Here is a 19,415-nt window from a genome sequence, read left to right on the forward strand (position 1 = left end):
ATGTCGGCAGATCAGACGCGGTACTCCTACTGCCATTCAGTGGCCACAAACCACCGTTGTGACCGATGGAATGGGACATGCAAATAGATTTGCATCAACTGTAGTATGGTTCTTGTAAAGGATAGTGTTAACAAGAGGAAATAATACATTCTATATGGAAGGCTGTCTTCATACACCGTTCCACCGTTCATATCCTGGGATCTTACAAAGTTTGATTGAGAAATAGCAGGCCTTTTATATGCACTGGAAAGTAGACATATGATTGCGCGTAAGGTGAATAGTGTAGACATTAACAGAGGACAGAAGAATTGTATATATAAACTGTGGGGCTAAGGGCCTAATGTAGTCTGGAATCTATCTGAAGTTGCATGATCTAGTTCCATCACAGCACTTCATAAACGTATTTAGAAACTACTGTCTGTCGTCTGTTTTACTTTTAACGCTTGATATTTTAAAGGCATATTCCTTTCCAGGTGTTTCTCATGAATATGAACAAAGGATCAGAATCAGTCCATCTTTTTTTTGCCCATTGAAATGACACAGGAATGAGCCAACAAATGTTTCTTCTGGGATGCTACCTCAAAGCTTTGCTACTATAAGCTGTTTCATGACAAAGCTTCAAACAGAAGTTCTGTTGTTAGATCTGCGAGGTAAAATATCTATCATTGTGTTCACATTGTTTACATCATTCAGAGGGTTCTGATAACATTTTACCACAGAAAACTGAGATTTAGCAATTACCCTCTTTGGCTATAATGGGCAAAAAATGTGACCCTGTGGATGAAAAGCACAGAACACAGAGCTCCTTTTCTTCTAACATAAACAATTATAACTTACAGAAATCTTCTCTCGAAGATGGGCTGTTATCATTTTATATACCATTACCGTCTTGTAAGTATAGCTGAAGAACAAACTATCTAATACTTCAATAATGCTTTGATTTACAAATATTCTTCAAAGGATAAGTATATATGGGTATATATGTTATTGGCGTACTAAAAAGTTAAACTGGTTGTATATGACAAGGAAAAAGGTTTTCTTTTATTTTCAGAGACAATTCAATTTTATTATTAAGACAGTTCACAAAGAAAGAGCAATACTGTTCTTGTGAAAGAAAAGCTAAACTTCTTTCTAAAAAGTAATATAATTGATTTGATCAATACTAGATTGGTGGGGGCCCAATGGCCATTCTCTGAACTGAGCTGTTACCACTTTAAAGGAATATAGTTGATAAATATTAGACTGGCGATGGTGGTGGGGGATTGAGCTTTCTTTCTCTATTCTCAGTTATTACCACTGTAATGGCATATAGATGAAAACTACTAGAGGCCATTCTATATAACTGTATCAAGAATGAATGAATCAGAAGTGTGAATGCTCAACTACTGCTTCATTCAAATGAGGGACGGAAGTCCCCAACTTTGGCGAGCCGTGACTGTCTGACTGCTGCGACCTTTAAATAGGTGATCACATTCTTAACTGACTGCCTCTTTAAACTGCATTACCATCCAAAATCTAAAAATTGATAGATATTAGTTTGAGAAAAATTTGAGCGACTTTAACTTAATTTTCTAAGGCTGGTTTCACATTTGCGTTTTTTAGCGCTGGAAAAAAACGCATACGTGCGCATGCGATTTTTCCCCTATATTTAACATGGGTGCGCATACCTGCGCACTTGTAAGCGCATGTATGCGATTTTCATGCGCTGCGTTTTTTTGGGGTGTGCGATGGTATTTTCCAGACGCTGCATGTTGCATTTTTTGGCCCTTGAAAAAAATCGCATGCGCACGTATGCGCACGTTTTGCGCTAAAAATGGCCATTATAGCCTATGGATGCGCATACGTGCGCACTGGCATGCGCAGGTATGCGCTTTTTTAGCGCAGCGTTTTTTGGGTGGTGTCCACTTTTTATCCTAGTTAGAATCTTCTAAAGTCCAAAAAAAAAAGGCTATATAAAGGAGGTGCCTGCCAAAACTCTGCCACTACTACACTAGACAGATTGAAGAGCAGACATTCAACCAAGAACACATTATATCAGCGAAGAATGTGAGTATATTACATTATATGCCTGTCCTTTTAAATTATGTATGTACTAATGATTTTTATTATTTTTACATGCAGTATGTCTTCAGAATCGGAGTATTCCCCATCGCGGCAGGAATTGGCGCAAGCAGACCGTGAGGTGATTATTTTCGTGCATCTGGTAAGTATATCTGCTGCTTCTCCAAATCTCTTACGTTTTTTTCAACTTTCAGACATCGTCATCATCATCTGCGGACGGGAATAGTGAGGGCGAACAGCAGGAGCAGCGAAGCCAAGTCCCGGTGGTGATACGTAATGTAAGTATCAAATGATTTGTAATGTTTTTTTTTTTTTTTTATCTTCTATTTTTACTCTTTTTTTTTTTTCTTTTTTTGTAACTTTTTAGTCAATTTAAATTTGATTATTCTAATGAATGTGTTTTGTCTAGGTTCCACAACGGGATGAAGACGTCTACCTGGATAATGAGCAGCTCATCAGCCTGGTCCAGGAGCGTTCGCCGTTGTGGGACAGCCGTGACCGGCTGTACAAGGACAATGTGGTGACACGGCGGCTATGGAATGAGGTGGCCGCAGCGTTGATGGATGGCTGGGACAGCGCCACAGCATCCGCCAAAAAGGCGTTTAGTGAGTATTTCCCTGCTCTGTATTGTGCCGCAGTGACTGTTGTCCTTGACGGCACTGTTGGGTTTCGTGCTAGGCGTATTCTAGCAGGAAACCCAACAGTGTCATCGTGGTCTACAGTGACTGCTTTGAGTATTGTATTGCTACATTGTGCCGCAGTGACTGTTGTCCTTGACGGCACTGTTGGGTTTCGTGCTAGGCGTATTCTAGCAGGAAACCCAACAGTGTCATCGTGGTCTACAGTGACTGCTTTGAGTATTGTATTGCTACATTGTGCCGCAGTGACTGTTGTCCTTGACGGCACTGTTGGGTTTCGTGCTAGGCGTATTCTAGCAGGAAACCCAACAGTGTCATCGGGGTCTACAGTGACTGCTTTGAGTATTGTATTGCTACATTGTGCCGCAGTGACTGTTGTCCTTGATGGCACTGTTGGGTTTCGTGCTAGGCGTATTCTAGCAGGAAACCCAACAGTGTCATCGTGGTCTACAGTGACTGCTTTGAGTATTGTATTGCTACATTGTGCCGCAGTGACTGTTGTCCTTGACGGCACTGTTGGGTTTCGTGCTAGGCGTATTCTAGCAGGAAACCCAACAGTGTCATCGGGGTCTACAGTGACTGCTTTGAGTATTGTATTGCTACATTGTGCCGCAGTGACTGTTGTCCTTGACGGCACTGTTGGGTTTCGTGCTAGGCGTATTCTAGCAGGAAACCCAACAGTGTCATCGTGGTCTACAGTGACTGCTTTGAGTATTGTATTGCTACATTGTGCCGCAGTGACTGTTGTCCTTGACGGCACTGTTGGGTTTCGTGCTAGGCGTATTCTAGCAGGAAACCCAACAGTGTCATCGTGGTCTACAGTGACTGCTTTGAGTATTGTATTGCTACATTGTGCCGCAGTGACTGTTGTCCTTGACGGCACTGTTGGGTTTCGTGCTAGGCGTATTCTAGCAGGAAACCCAACAGTGTCATCGTGGTCTACAGTGACTGCTTTGAGTATTGTATTGCTACATTGTGCCGCAGTGACTGTTGTCCTTGACGGCACTGTTGGGTTTCGTGCTAGGCGTATTCTAGCAGGAAACCCAACAGTGTCATCGTGGTCTACAGTGACTGCTTTGAGTATTGTATTGCTACATTGTGCCGCAGTGACTGTTGTCCTTGACGGCACTGTTGGGTTTCGTGCTAGGCGTATTCTAGCAGGAAACCCAACAGTGTCATCGTGGTCTACAGTGACTGCTTTGAGTATTGTATTGCTACATTGTGCCGCAGTGACTGTTGTCCTTGACGGCACTGTTGGGTTTCGTGCTAGGTGTATTCTAGCAGGAAACCCAACAGTGTCATCGGGGTGTACAGTGACTGCTTTGATTATTGTATTGCTAAATTGTGAAGCAGTGACTGTTGTACTTGACGGCACTGTTTTTTTTTATCAACAGTGGACAAAGTCCGAACACGTTGGCGTTCGATCAAGGACCGCTTCAACAGTGATGTTCGTGCTGAGGGCCAGGTTCGCAGTGGATCTGCGTCAAGGACCAGAACTAGATACCGTCACTATCACGCGTTGCAGTTCCTAAGACCGGTCCTTGCCACAAGATCGTAAGTATTATACATTTTGGGTTTTTATTTTTATTAATCTGTGTTTTTCTAATCCACAGCTGATGCTTCTTGTAAAGGCATGGTAGTAATGATTTTCCTTTCTTCCACAGCACCTGGAGCAGCACCCTGCAACCTGGCCCTGGAGCGGTCCTTCGTCGGACGTCCTCTGACCCGTCCCAGCCATCCGACAGCCAGGAAGCACCTTGCAGGTCCCACACACACACAGCTGGTGACCAGGAAGCTGGGCCATCAGGTGTTCCCCTGTCCCAGGTCTCTGCCACTGGTTATGCGGGCACTACCCGCCAGCGGCAGAGGGCCTTGGACAGGAATGTCTTGCCCGAGTTTATGCATTTGAGCGAGACATTTAATTCCAGCCTCAAGTCACTGTCCGACAGAGTTGAAAGCGGTTTTGCACTGATGGAACGTGGTTTTAACCACTTTGAACACCGCTTCAATTCTGTAGAACAGCGCCTTGACCGTCTGGAGGCCGACCTCAACAGACCAGCACACCATTTTTTTAGTAAGATTGAAAAGGGCATGGCGGAACACCTTAGTCCTGATCAACAGCTGAATGTGCTGCAGGCCTGCAACAATGCTTTCTTGCAGGCTATGCAGCATAATCGGTACGGTCAGCAGTCAGTGGTGTCCTTTCCACCTGTGCCACCATTGACTCGCTTCACCTCACTACCGACTTGTGCTGCATACCACTGCACGGACACCTCTCTTCAAAGGCTGGACACCCACCGTTACACCACCACAAGTCTGAGTGCAGCTGGTCACTTCACCGACACCACCATGGCAAGCGCTGCTCCTGTCTGGAGCACCACCGCCAATCCCATGCATGCGTGGAGCTCAGCCACCACTAGGCAAACATGGAACAGCCCTGCCGCTACAACAACATGTAGTAGCCCTGCCACCACCACTCTGCAAACCTGGGCCATCACTGCCGCCACCAGTCCTCCTGCAAGGACGAGCACTGAACAAGAAGAGCAGCATCAGCCACCTCAGCAGCAGCAGCCAACTCAGCAGACGCCACCTCAGCAGCAGCAGCCACCTCAGCAGCAGCCGCCACCTCAGCAGCAGCAGCAACCACCTCAGCAGCAGCCGCCACCTCAGCAGCAGCAGCAACCACCTCAGCAGCAGCAACCACCTCAGCAGCAGCTGCCACCTCAGCAGCAGCCGCCACCTCAGCAGCAGCCGCCACCTCAGCAGCAGCCGCAACCTCTGCAGCAGCAGCCGCCACCTCAGCAGCAGCAGCCATACCAGCAGACGGGGGACCTACATTCCATATTTGCCCCTACTTCAAGGCGAAATCAATCAAGGCGGGCATTGGGCCAAAGTCGGTCCAGGCACACAAGCCTACGGCGACATGCCATTACAACTAATGTAACTGAACAGATTTCCTCTCCTACAAGTGTTCCAAGTTTAATTCCCTTAACTGGACTACCTTCCCCCACAAGTTTTGTTGCCCCTTCCCCTCAAACACCGTCTTCAACTGCAAGTGTTGCATATTCCCTGCACACCCCCAAATTGAAACCATCTGCCCCCAAACGCCGTAAAAAATAATTTTTAAATTTTTTTTTTGTGATAAAAAATAAATTTACATTTGTGGTTCACCATTAATAAGTTTCATTAATGTTGTTTGCGCCGCTCACACACACTGATGGGTAAATACATGTTAAAAACCAACCCAAGGGCTAGTATAGTCATATGTGAAATAACATGGACTAGTATAGTCATTCAAAGGCCTAGTGTAATAACTCTAGTTTTACAAAATAGAATCTGGTTTCATGAAAAACAAACTGTTGAAACTTGTCTAAAAAATAAGTTTCTTTCTAGTTTCACCAGTTTGTTTTTGGTGAAACAAGATGCTAGTTGTTAAAAATCGAGTTATTACAGTAGGCCTTGGTATGACTATACTAGGCCGTGGTATTTCACATATACTACTAGCCCCAAGGCCTAGTATACTCATATTTGAAATACCACGGCCTAGTATAGTCATTCCAAGGCCTAGTGTAATAACTCTAGTTTTACAAAATAGAATCTGGTTTCATGAAAAACAAACTGTTGAAACTTGTCTAAAAAATAAGTTTCTTTCTAGTTTCACCAGTTTGTTTTTGGTGAAACAAGATGCTAGTTGTTAAAAATCGAGTTATTACAGTAGGCCTTGGTATGACTATACTAGGCCGTGGTATTTCACATATACTACTAGCCCCAAGGCCTAGTATACTCATATTTGAAATACCACGGCCTAGTATAGTCATTCCAAGGCCTAGTGTAATAACTCTAGTTTTACCAAATAGAATCTGGTTTCATGAAAAACAAACTGTTGAAACTTGTCTAAAAAATAAGTTTCTTTCTAGTTTCACCAGTTTGTTTTTGTTGAAACAAGATGCTAGTTGTTAAAAATCGAGTTATTACAGTAGGCCTTGGTATGACTATACTAGGCCGTGGTATTTCACATATACTACTAGCCCCAAGGCCTAGTATACTCATATTTGAAATACCACGGCCTAGTATAGTCATTCCAAGGCCTAGTGTAATAACTCTAGTTTTACCAAATAGAATCTGGTTTCATGAAAAACAAACTGTTGAAACTTGTCTAAAAAATAAGTTTCTTTCTAGTTTCACCAGTTTGTTTTTGTTGAAACAAGATGCTAGTTGTTAAAAATCGAGTTATAACAGTAGGCCTTGGTATGACTATACTAGGCCGTGGTATTTCACATATTACTATACTACTAGCCCCAAGGCCTAGTATACTCATATTTGAAATACCACGGCCTAGTATAGTCAATTCAAAGGCCTAGTGTAATAACTTTTAATGGAGCAGATTACATTCATCCACTCAATGCTGACTTGTATTCCCCATGGACTTTCATTGGGGTTGGGTTTTGAGTGTTGTGTTTTGAGAAAATCACATACTTTGTTTTAAACTATTTGCACAATTTTATCTTGAAAAAAAATGGTTTCCTGATTCATGGCCTGCAGCTTTGCTCATTCCAATATATTTCACGCAGACTAGCAATGCTGCATTTTAACTCGTATGTGTATTTACCTGCCCAGGTGTGTGAACATAACAAAATTCAGTTATACATGGGAAGTTTTTTAATTAATCGGAGTTTAAAAAATATAGTGCACTCAGTAATGGTATCAAATAAGGATTTTTATTACCATAAACAACAACATTACACCATTTCATCTTGCCAGTGCACCCGTCCTACATCAGAAATAAAGTAGGCCGCAAATTTGTCCCTCATTTGGCCAACTTCAACGGATGACCTGAGAGTGTGCTGAGTGAATTCAGGCAATGGGTTAGGAGCATCATCGTCCAGTTCAAAGGTCGGGTGCTCTTTAGCCATCACAAAGTTATGTAGAACCACACAGGCCTTCACCACCTCATCGACTGTTTCAAGTTTAAGATTAATGGCCGTGCCCAGAATTCGCCATCTGGAAACAAGAATCCCAAAAGCACACTCGACAGTTCTTCTGGCCCTGGTCAGCCTGTAATTAAAAATTTTTTTGGTGTGGTCCAAGTCCCGGCTGGAGTAGGGTTTCAGTAAGTTTCCGCACATTTGAAAAGCCTCATCGCCAACCATTACAAAGGGCAGTGGCGGAGCTTCGGTGTGAGGAAGAGGCCGTGGCATAGGGAAATTAAATTGGTTGCCATACAACCTCCGGCCCATGTCTGAGTTTTTAAAAGCCTGCGAGTCATTACCACGGCCAAATGCTCCAATGTCCACTGCTACAAACATACATCCGGCATCCGCAATTGCAATGAGTACTATTGAAAAGTACTTTTTGTAATTATAGTACTCAGATCCCGTTCTTTGGGGTTTGATGATCCGTATGTGTTTCCCATCAACAGCTCCCAAACAGTTGGGAAAATTGCATACTGTCCAGAATTTGTCAGCAATTTCCATCCACTTTTCAGCGGTGGGCAGGGGCATAAATTCTGGGCAAAGAACATTCCAGAGAGCCCGGCAGGTGTCAGCAACAATTCCAGACAAGGTAGAGATTCCAATACGGTACTGGAAGTGTAGTGAGGATAGGGTTTCTCCAGTCGCCAGGAATCTGTGAACAGACAAAGAAGTAAAATTAATATTTATGTATATTATTTTTAAAAACTATAAAAAAAATATTAGTACATTCACGAAAACTAATTACCCAAGGTTTTGAATACTAAATTTACAAAAAAAAACATCAGACCACACCCCTTTGTTTTTAAAACATACCGTAATGTCACCAGTAGCCGTTCCTCAGGAGGAATCGCACGACGGAGCTGTGTGTCCTGTCTCCGGATGGATTGTTGGACACGAGCAAGCAAATCCATGAAACTTTCGTGGGACATCCGGATATAATCTGTAAATTTCTCCGGGTTTGACTGGAGCTCGCTGTAGAGGGTATGGTATGCCCCACGGCTCTCCCGGAGTTCAACAATCGGATGTATCCACATACGCCGCCGTCTTCGCTGCCTCTCTCTCTTCCTTTGTTCATGGCAAGCAACTGCATACGCCTGAGCCATCGCGATGTCCAAATCCAAGTTGAAGTGAAAACTCTTCCAGCGCAGATCCATGGTCACGAGAAGAATCAAGCAAATGTGAAGAATACTGTAGACAGGGTGTATATATATTAACATACCACACCCACAATGAAGTCCCATTGGTCTTGTGTGTTGTTGAATGGTTGTTTTTTCTTTTTTGTGGGGTTTTTCCAAAATCTGTAAAAAAACGCAAACGCACAAAAAACGCATACAAACGCGCAAAAACGCTGCGTTTTTTTCCTGCATGCGCATTAAAATGCTGGAAAAAAACGCAGCGTTTGTATGCATTTGTATGCGTTTTTTTAATGCGTTTTTTTGCGGGAAAAACGCGCTGCAAAAAAAAGCAAGTGTGAAACTAGCCTTAGTTCCAACTTTCATTTTGTCAGCATGTTCTATCAATAAAAATTTGACATTTTTACCAACTCTATATAAGAAGTTGTTACAAGAAGACAGACAATATTACTACTCCTTATATTGTCACATTTTAATGAAAACAAATAAATATATTTTGACTTGGTATTAAATTCTAATTCAACAACAATTAAGTTCGTACTACTTTTTTAATGTAAAGACATGGGAAAAAAAAACAATTAGCTTTTTATATGTGTTTTCTTACTATTTCTTACTTTTCTTATATTTCTTACTATTCTTCCTACAATATAATTTCTTTCATGTAGAAATCAGGGGTAATGGACTTTATACATCTCAGTCACAGATGTTCACTCTTACCCCACGAGAGCCTGAGCATCTGGCTTTCAAGGACGCTGTTTGTAAAAGCATACAGGTCAAGAAAACACTGAAGATCGCTGCGGTCACGGAGAGTGAGAGAATATCTGGAAGGTGCATACATTGAGCTGTAATACTCATCAAAAGAAGGAACTTGGATCTGCCGGGGTCTGTGTGACATTACTAACCATCAGCCCCTCACCCTCACTTGATTCGGACAATGTTGTACAATTGGAACAAGTGAGACCACAGCAGATCACTCGATTGGCAGCAGGGTTCACATGGCATACCAAGAACGCCAGAAGAACCGGTGCCAATTTTGCTGTAATTATACAGTTGAGGGAGGGAACAATGTGTTTGTTTTTTTTTACAAGGAGGACTACTTAATTTAAAAATGGTGGTCCAGGTAGCAGACAAACCTCTTTAAAGAAAATAAGGAAAATTGCAAGTATTCCTTTATCTAATACTGAATACACATTTTTAATAACTCTAGAAATTGAAATAGAAAATCTAGTTTTGCTTGTCCTGTACAATACATTACAAGAACTGAGAACTTTTTAAAATAGTATGTACTAACAAATGTTTAATGTAGATGCTTGATTATAATTCTCGGTAAAGGGAGCCAACAAATTCACACTGAGTCTTCAAAAATGTCTATGGGACAAAGTAACCCATAAAGAATGCTCGTTTTTTGTGTTTCATGAAATAGGGACCAGGTCTTCCTGATTTTCTAAATTGGTTGCACCCCAGTAATCCAGTTTTTTTTTTTTTTAACAAGGGAAGTCACGTAGCCTCTTGGTATTAGAGGAGCAGTTGGTACTCACTGGAACTAGCAAGAGACAGGCATAGTGATAGGGTCAAAATTCAATGCACATGTGGCACAAGGTCACACATATTAGACAATCTTGTTTATTACATTTTCAGCAGAAAGTACAGATTTCACATAATCAATAAAGGGCTAATGTCTTAGCCCCTCCTAGGCCCTGACCATGGCCCAATGGAAGAGGCGGAGTTGTGTATTTTTAAGAACAATTACTGTGACATTAATATTTGTCACAGAACTTAGGTGATCATTTTAAAAATTCTTTATTGGATGTAGCTCTTGGGTGGCACAATGTAGCCATGTGACTCCAATCTGGTGGCCTGAGAAAGCAAAATATTCAGCAGTCCACCATCATCCATAAAACAATAAGTTTTGGAACAGAACAAAAACATTATAATGGGCCCATGCAGGGGTCTTTTTCAAGCGCACCTTCAAAAGACCCAAAAGTGGGTTGACGCATGGTATTTACCGTAGGTTTCTAATGCTACTAAAATGTGGTTTTATGGATCCTGGTGGATTACAGATTTTTTGGACTAGAGAAGATCTGGTTTGGAGACTTTTCCATCTTTACTAGGCATGAAGTGTAAGCTGGATCATTGTTATTCTTGTCTGAAACTTTGTAGAACAGTTGTACAAGTGCTGCCTAACCTCCCCTTCACAACTCCATTCTGAAGGTCTTGCCAAAAAATGTTGTGGTGCATACTACAAAACGGTTCACAAGTGCCACACATGTGACAGCTGCCATGGGGTTGCCAACTTTGTTATAGCCTTTTCCACACACAAGTGGCAGCTTCCCTAGGCTGCTGACAGCTGCTTCCATTAATTTGCCTGTAGCTTGTACTACTGCTCCTGCCTACCATTCACAGTAGAAGATTTTCAACACTATCCACAGTAAAAAGTGCTAGCGCAACCATGTAACCACATATGATGAAAAATATATGATTAAATCTCACCAAGTGTAACATATTGGCAGACAGAAGGAATAGACAGTCACACAAGCTGGTGGCTATTTTTGGCAATATGTACTAAAGCAAAATTAAATAATTCATTTAAGTCAAACTCAATCAAAGATGATCATATTTATTTGTTCAAATTAATAATACTCCACAAAGCTATGTTCAGAGACAACACATTAGTTCCAGAAAGATCTACTACTGGAAGTCAGGTTTGCACATGTGAGGGGTTGTGTCAGACTTTTGCAAAGCCAGTTCACATGAATGGGATAGTAGTAGAAATCTGCGTCACATCTGCTGTGTGTGAATGAAGACTTGGCACTATCCTAACATGACCTGTTAGACATGGCAGATTACATTTTTGAGAAGCAGCATCTTAGCATATTAGTCTGCTGTAATTTGCCATATTTGTTGCATATGTAAATGACATTTAGTGCATTAGATAAATACATGAGTACAGTTTGCACCCGGCTGGTTGGATATGACAAAGGATGAGTAACTCTTTGTATGTGTGTGGGAGACTGGAGAAAATCTGGATTTTTGAACCTGTAATTGTCACCCCCACACTTTCTGTGAACAGCCTATAGTTATCATGTGCACAACTGCCCTTTGTTGCCATTCTCGATAAATACCGTATATTTTGGAGACTCGTTGTAAAGTGAAAGAAGAGGTTGTCACAACATATAAATATAGGTGTACAAGTTATTTGATTTTAATTAGCTAGGTCCTGGTCGTTTGCACTGAAGTATATTTTATTCATAAACCTGACTCAATTTATATTTCTACTATTTATTAAATGCTTTAGTAAAAAAACACAGGCTCCGTTCACATTAGCATCATCGCTTCCCTTCTTAAAGGAGCCATGACAGCTATGACAGATCTATTTTCAGTCCTGACCTATCCCATCGACCCATAATAAGGTTCATCTGGCTTTTATGTTATTTTTGACAGGAGGAATACGACTACAGATTAGTTTTCTTGCCATAAAAATCGATGTGACTGTGTATCCCTCTGCAGAGTTACAAAAAAGCTTCATTTTGATAATGTGGGTTGAATATTAGAATTAGACAGGCTGCAACGAGCCTATGAGAAATCGGACAAGTTTCACCCAGAAAACAGACAGTTTTTTTCTCATTTTTATCTGTTTTTTTATGTCTGTGTGACATCTGTGTATAATCCGTTTTTACATACCCTTGGGCTTTAATGGGTGAGTGTCTTATGCGATGCTGCAATATTTTTCCCACAGACAGTAAAGCCGAGAAAAAATTGTTTTTCTGAACAGCCCTAGTAAATAACATGGGACAATGTGCCGTCCGAGTACACAACCGATTTATACACCCGTCTGCATGCACCCTAAAGTCTCATATTCAGTGATATTTCCCATTTTTTACTCAACTTTCTTGTCTCACAATTTCGTAATTTGCTCACTTTTAGCCTAACATTTCATAAAATACAGGGTCATCAAAGGTTTTAGTGCTCATAAGACTTATAATAAAATGTGCTTGTTTTTAAGCTGATTTCTTTTAAAACCACATATTCAATAAAACAATTAACTCTGCATTAAAAGAAAATTTTGCAGGAGACTGAGATGAGGGGAGAGAAAACCAGACAGCCCTACCTAAGAGCAATAAGTGACTTATAGAAAACAATCGTGATCCATATATAAAGTATGTATATATGCTCACCTGTGGTGGTTGTGCAGGATAGGCACAGCACTATGTAGCAATTTGATCATAAATGGGGATCCAACCTCGTGGTATGCAGCCCTTCAGACTGGTGTGAAGTTGTGCTGGTCCTGTTGGATTCACAAACTCCAATGGATATGTGGAAAAAAGAAATCGGAGACGCTCCCCTCTGGTGGAATGAATCCTCAAAGGCTCTTTTAGAGCAGAAACACGTTGTGATTTTAACACCTATTAAAGTTTTTTATGATTTTTTAATTATCACAAGCATTAAAAAAATCTTTAATACTCCTGTTTTTTAAATAAATTTAATTTGACAAATACAAAGTGTCTTCACCATTCTGGACATCGCCCGAAGGAGTGCGTCACATCTGAAATCTGTTTGAGGATTCATTCCACTAGAGGGGAGCGCCTCCGATTTCTTTTTTCCACAACTCTGCATTAAAGTTAAGGTGTCCATACATACTGTGATTTCTCACAGGGGTTTATGATGACTATGTCAAAATGTGCAGCTGCCATTTTACTTGGGGCTGCTGCACCCTGGATTAGTCCAGATGCATTTGGGCCTGTCTGGTTTGTAACTGAATTTTTTGGAGGATTTTTTATTTTTTTTTCCTCTTTTTGAGGTTTTCATGTTAGAGTAGGGTCTGACAAGTGTATGGAACTTTGACGCAGTTTGTCAGCTTCCGTATTAAGGCCTTAATATCAACCAATACCTTACATATATTGCTATGTTTTTTGTGCACTTTTTATATTTTTTCCAGGGTGCAGTTGAGCCCAAATGGTTCTGTAAACTGTGGCCTCTGTTCACACGGAATGCATTCTAGTTGGCACTGGGCAGCCCCCCTATATGGTGTTACTAAGAGGTTGTGAGCCAGAAACCCTGCATTCCCTGTGTGAACACTGTCACACGCGGATTATTTTTCTGCACTGGTGTACCACACGGCCAATCCCTGATTGAAGGCTGGCTGTTTCATTTGGTCTTTATGCACCTGTGCAGCTGCCATTTTACTTGGGTCTGCTGCACCCTGGATTAGTGCAGATGCATTTGGGCCTGTCTGTTTGTAACTGAATTTTTTGGAGGATTTTTTTTTTTCCTCTTTTTGAGGTTTCCAGACTATGTCAAAATGGCCCAGGTAATGAAAATGACACACATAGACAAACTTAAAGAAGCACTCCTCCTCCCATGAAGGTTTTTGTCCTCTTAATACATTGCAATCATCATATTATACAGCACTGTGTCATATAAAACTTAAAATTGCTCATTTTGCCTTTCTACCAAGCTAAGTCTTCTCTTTTTCATTAGGTCTACGACATCACAGGATTGGAAAAAGACTAGCTGAATCCTTCTAAGCTCTATGTAGAAACAGAAGGTCAATTTTTCCTGCATGACTCATGAGTGACTGCAAACCCTGACAGGGGGAGGAGCAGAGCTGCTGGATCATGCAGGGAAAAGAGACTTCCTGTTTCTACATAGCACAGAAAAAAAGAAAAAAGAGAAGAGTTAACTGGGTAGAAAGGCAAAATGATCTATTCTAAGTATACAGTACTAGGTAATATGATGATTGATATATATTAAGAAGATAAAATCTTTGATGGGAACGCTGCTTTCAAACTCACACAAACATTGAATAGATAACAATATTAGAATGGAAATTCATTTATTATAGGAAAACATTATTTTTGTACAAGCAGGTAGTATTCTTGGCTGTAGACATCTAAAACTGAATGCTACAGTAATCAGAAGAAACATTCAGTAATGCTGGGGTCACACTTGCAACTGCAATGCGAGAAACTCGCCTCAATACCTGGCACTGCCACCAGCACTTGGAACCGGAGTGTGCGGCTGCATGTCTTTCTATGCAGCTAGGCGCTCCGGTCCAAACCGCCGCCGGCAGTGCCGAGTATTGAGGCGAGAGACTCGCATGAGTTTCTCGCATTGCAGTTGCAAGTGTGATCCCGTGCAGTGAAAACAGGCCACCAATCACGATATGAACTAGCAACACTTGTTCATCTTGTGAAATGATCTTTTGGTTTGCCTAAATGAGCATCTTTCTCAGCAGCACATTGTCCTGTATACACAAGACATGTGTTGTCAAGATCAATGGCAACATATATGCAGAGAATGATTTATTACTGGATGTACTGTGTGCATTGGAATCGTGGTCTGTCTAAACAGGCTGGTAAATGACGTCCGACCTGCAGACATGTTGCTGATCAGCGGAGATTTAGTGACGGTAAATGCACTGTAATCCTATATATGGCACAAGTATCAATGTTTAACCATTTTACCATTACCATAATATGGGTATATGAGGCTGCCCATATTTGTTTTACATATCCCTCCCTAGAAAAGAGATTACATGATAAAATAGTGAAGTTTTGGGAGTAGAGTTAGGGCAAATTTATTTACATTTTCCTTTCCATCCGCAACTATGGTGGTCTATGGCCGCTGGAATGGAACAAGGAGTACTGTACCTCCTTTAACATGACTGTGTCTGCAGCTCTTCTTTTGATTAGATAGCCTGGCATGAGGTCATCTTTGCGGCGTCATGCAGATGTGATGTAAGGCAAGCTTGGCTAATCAAAAGAAGCGCCACGGACACTGTCAGGTAAGAGGTGTCACTCCCTCTCCCATCTCAGGTGACACAGACCAATGTTGTGATTCGCACCAAATCTAGTTGGGGGCACACAGAAAACTGACAGTACATACTGGTAACATGGGGAATAGAGGTGAAAAATGGGTTAAACATCTTTCTCCACCATGTGTTGGCCAGGACTGTAGGATTAGATGATGTTCTACTGTTCACATTGAGCATGGCTTCTATTTAAAAGAGTTGATATTCTCCTTCTACAATGCAAAATACAAAAAGGAAAAATTTTGTGCAACTAGTTAAATTCCCCAGAAATCACATGCCCTTTTATGTGACAAAATGCAAAAGAAACATGTTCCTTATTCATGATAAGAAATACAGCAGCAATCTCCTATTATACCGAGCATGGCATACTGCCAGGATGTAGCAGGTGGTGCAGGTCAAAATCCTTGCTGACAAAAACATTCCTCAGCTGTGCTAAATACATGTATATTAATGAAAATCCAATGCGTGTTCCTCACAATGAAACATTCTGAACAATTAAGCTCTCAGTCAAAAAATGAATCAATCACTTGTATTTGTAGTTAATTTTAACTATTACTTTCTTTCATCATCTCTACTATGAATGGTGAATTAGGAAAAGCCTACTACTAGTGATGAGGGCTCGCTGCTCTAGTTTGCCTAGGGTGCTCGGGTATGCACCAAATATAGTGGGTGCTCGAGTGACATATTTGAGTCCCCATGGCTGCATGTTTCGCGACTGTTAGACAGCCACAAAACATGCGGGGATTGCCTGACAAACTTGGGCAATCCCCGCATGTTTTGTGGCTGCCTAAGGCTGGTTTCACACTAGCATTTTATCGCGCAGCGCATCGTGCGCTATCGGGTGCACACGCAATGTTCCCCTATCTCTAACATGGCGGGTGCAGGGTCTTGCAATTGCACACGCTCATCAGCGTTTACGTGTGCTGCGCATTTTCCAGGTGTGCGCCCAGACGCGCTGTACGCTACATGTTGCATTTTCTGTTCCGCCTACATCGTTAAATAAATAGCATGCGCACGTGTGCGCACGGTATGCCCAAAAAAATAGCATTACAGTCTATGGGGTCGCTGGCATGCGCTTGGATGCGTGCACGTAAGCGCTTTTTGCGCGCACGCGATTTGCGTAAACAATGTCTATACACTTGTTTAAACATCCCCCTAAACAAGCAACATTGTTTGGGAGGAGTGTTGATAAGAAGGTGTCTTCAGGGCCAGACTAGTACTCTAAAGACAGCCTTGCAGAGACCAGACAAGAACATAAAAGAGCCTTTCAACTGTGGATTCAAGCTTCAGCAGCCAAAATGTGAGTATTCTTCAACATAATGTCTGTGTGTTCTGTTCAAATTTATTATGTACTAATGTATTTTTTGTTTAAATTTCAGCATGTATTTTACAGGATCGGCCTATTCGCCATCTCGGCAAGAACTGGCCCAAGCAGATCGTGAGGTGAGAATCTTGCTGGCTTTGGGTAAGTATAGCTGCTGCATCTAGAAATGTGTAATATTTTTTTTTTCTTTACAGACATTGGACACGGGCAGTGAAGGTGAAGTGCGGGAGCAGTCTGAGTGGGAGCAGGCTAGCCAAGTTGTGGCGAGGAGACGCAATGTAAGTATATAGTCTTTCAATTTTTCTTTTCTGTCTTTATTTTCATCTTCTATCTTGCGTCTTCTGTTTCTTTTTCTGTCTTTTTCATTCTCCAAAATTACAAAGATTCAAATTTTTTTGTTTTTTTCTAGGTACCACAACAGGATGATGAAGACGTTTACATCGACAACGAGCACCTGATCTGCCTTGTTGAGGAGGGTATCCCGTTGTGGGACAGCCGTGACCAGCAGTACAAAGACACAGTGGTGACCCGGCAGCTCTGGAATGAGGTGGCCGCAGAGATGATGGATGGCTGGGACAGCGCCTCTCCAACTTCAAAAAGGGCGTTCAGTAAGTATAAAGCTGCTCTGTGATGCTGCATTTATTTTTGGTCCTGATGGTAGTGGTGTGTTTGTTGCAAGATATATTCTTGCATCAAACACACCAATGCCTTCTGGAAAAACAGTGATTGCTTTGTGTATTGAACTGCAGTATTTATCCTGCTTTCACTCTTGCTCCTGATGATACTGTTGTGTTTGCTGCTAGATATATTCTAGCAGGAAACATAACAGTGTCCTCAGGATCAACAGTGACTGCATTGTGTATAGAATTATTTTGTGATGCCGCATTGACTGTTTGCAAAGTTCCATCAGGTGTGTGTGCTGATAATGATGTTGCCTTCAGTGCATTGTAAAACGTTTTTTCTTTGTTTTTCCAACAGTGAACAAAGTCCGCACACGTTGGCGCTCGTTGAAGGACCGCTTCAATACTGATGTTCGTGCTGAGGGACAGGTTCGCAGTGGTTCAGCGGCAAGGCGCAGAAGAAAGTACCGCTATCATCGCGAGTTGGCTTTCCTGAGACCGGTCCTTGCCAGCAGAGCGTAAGTATTATTTATTTATTTTTTTTTAATTACTATGTGCTTTTCTATTACACAGCTGATGCTTCTTGTAAATGCATGATAGTAATGTTTTCCCTTTCTTTCCACAGCACTTGGAGCAGCACCCTGCAACCTGTTCCTGGAGCGGTCCTTCATCGGTCGACCTCGGACCCGTCCCAGCCATCCGACAGCCAGGAAACAGCTTGCAGGTCAGCAACACGGACAGCTGGTGACCAGGAAGCTGGTCAAGCAGGTGTTCCCCTTTCCTAGGTCTCTGCCACTGGTTATGCGGGCACTACCCGCCAGCGGCAGAGGGCCTTGGAAAGGAATGTCTTGCCCGAGTTTATGCACTTGAGCGAGGCCTTTCATGTCAGCCTCAAGTCGCTGTCCGACAGAGTGGAAGGCGGTTTTTCACTCATGGAACGTGGTTTTAACCACATGGAAAACCGCTTCCACTCTGTCGACCAGCACTTTGAGTGTCTGGAGGCAGACCTCAACAGACCAGCGCACCTTAGTCTTGAGCAACAGCTGAGTGTGTTGCAGGCCTGCATCACTGCTTACTTGCAGGCTATGCAGCAGAATCCGTATGTGCAGCAGTAAGTGGTGTCATTTCCTACAGTGCCACCGCTGACTCGCTACACCTCCCTACCGACTTCTGCTGCATACCACTGCACGGCCACCTGCATTCCAAGCCAAGCCGGACACCACTACACCACCCCAAGTCTGAGTGCTGCTAGACACTCCTCCGCCACCACCACTATGGCAAGCGCTGCTCCTGTATGGAGCACCGCCACCGCCACTGCACCACCTGCTTGGAGCAACGCCACCACAGAACCTGCTTGGGCCACCGACACCTATTCTTATGTTCAGAGCACCGCCACCATTTCTCCGTCTAGGAGCACCGATACCACCACTCAACATCATCAAAGGAGCACCGCCAGCACTCCTCATCAAAGGAGCACCGCCACTACTCCTCATCAAAGGAGCTCCGCCACCACTCCTCATCCAAAGAGCACCGCCACCAATTCTCCTCCTGGGAGTTCCGCCAGAACTTCTCCTGCTCGGATCACTGACACGCATCCTCCTTCTAGGAGCAGCGACACGACTTTGTCTCCAAGGATCACCGCCACCGCCACTTCTTTGAGCACCGACACGAGTTTGTCTCCTCGCATCACCTGCACCGCCGCCACTTCTATGAGCACCGACAAAACTTTGTCTCCTTCTAGGAGCACCGCCACTGCCACTTCTAGGAGCACTGCCACCGCCACCACAGAGCATCAGAGGGGTGATCCACAGTCCCTCTTTTTCAGGTCAATGCCATGGTCCACCAGCTCAAGGAG

General features: G+C 42.7%; 1 protein-coding gene across 2 annotated transcripts in view; it reads right to left on the reverse strand.

The window, feature by feature from the left end:
• The window catches only part of KCNQ5 (potassium voltage-gated channel subfamily Q member 5), a 1,056,555-nt gene that overhangs the window by 743,874 nt on the left and 293,266 nt on the right, over positions 1-19,415 (reverse strand). Inside the window, exon 1 of one of the 2 annotated variants that reach the window (XM_073569340.1) lies at positions 12,981-13,113. The exons of the other annotated variant lie outside the window; for it this stretch is intronic. Within the exon in view, the coding sequence (XP_073425441.1) occupies positions 12,981-13,030 (50 nt within the window). The 5' untranslated portion in view covers positions 13,031-13,113. Of the gene's footprint in view, positions 1-12,980; positions 13,114-19,415 lie in introns of those variants that run through there. 2 annotated transcript variants of the gene reach the window in all.

The sequence above is a fragment of the Dendrobates tinctorius genome, unplaced genomic scaffold, assembly GCF_039654945.1.
Source record: "Dendrobates tinctorius isolate UK_male_01 unplaced genomic scaffold, ASM3965494v1 ptg000024l, whole genome shotgun sequence".
In the NCBI taxonomy this organism is placed as follows: Eukaryota; Metazoa; Chordata; class Amphibia; order Anura; family Dendrobatidae; genus Dendrobates; species Dendrobates tinctorius.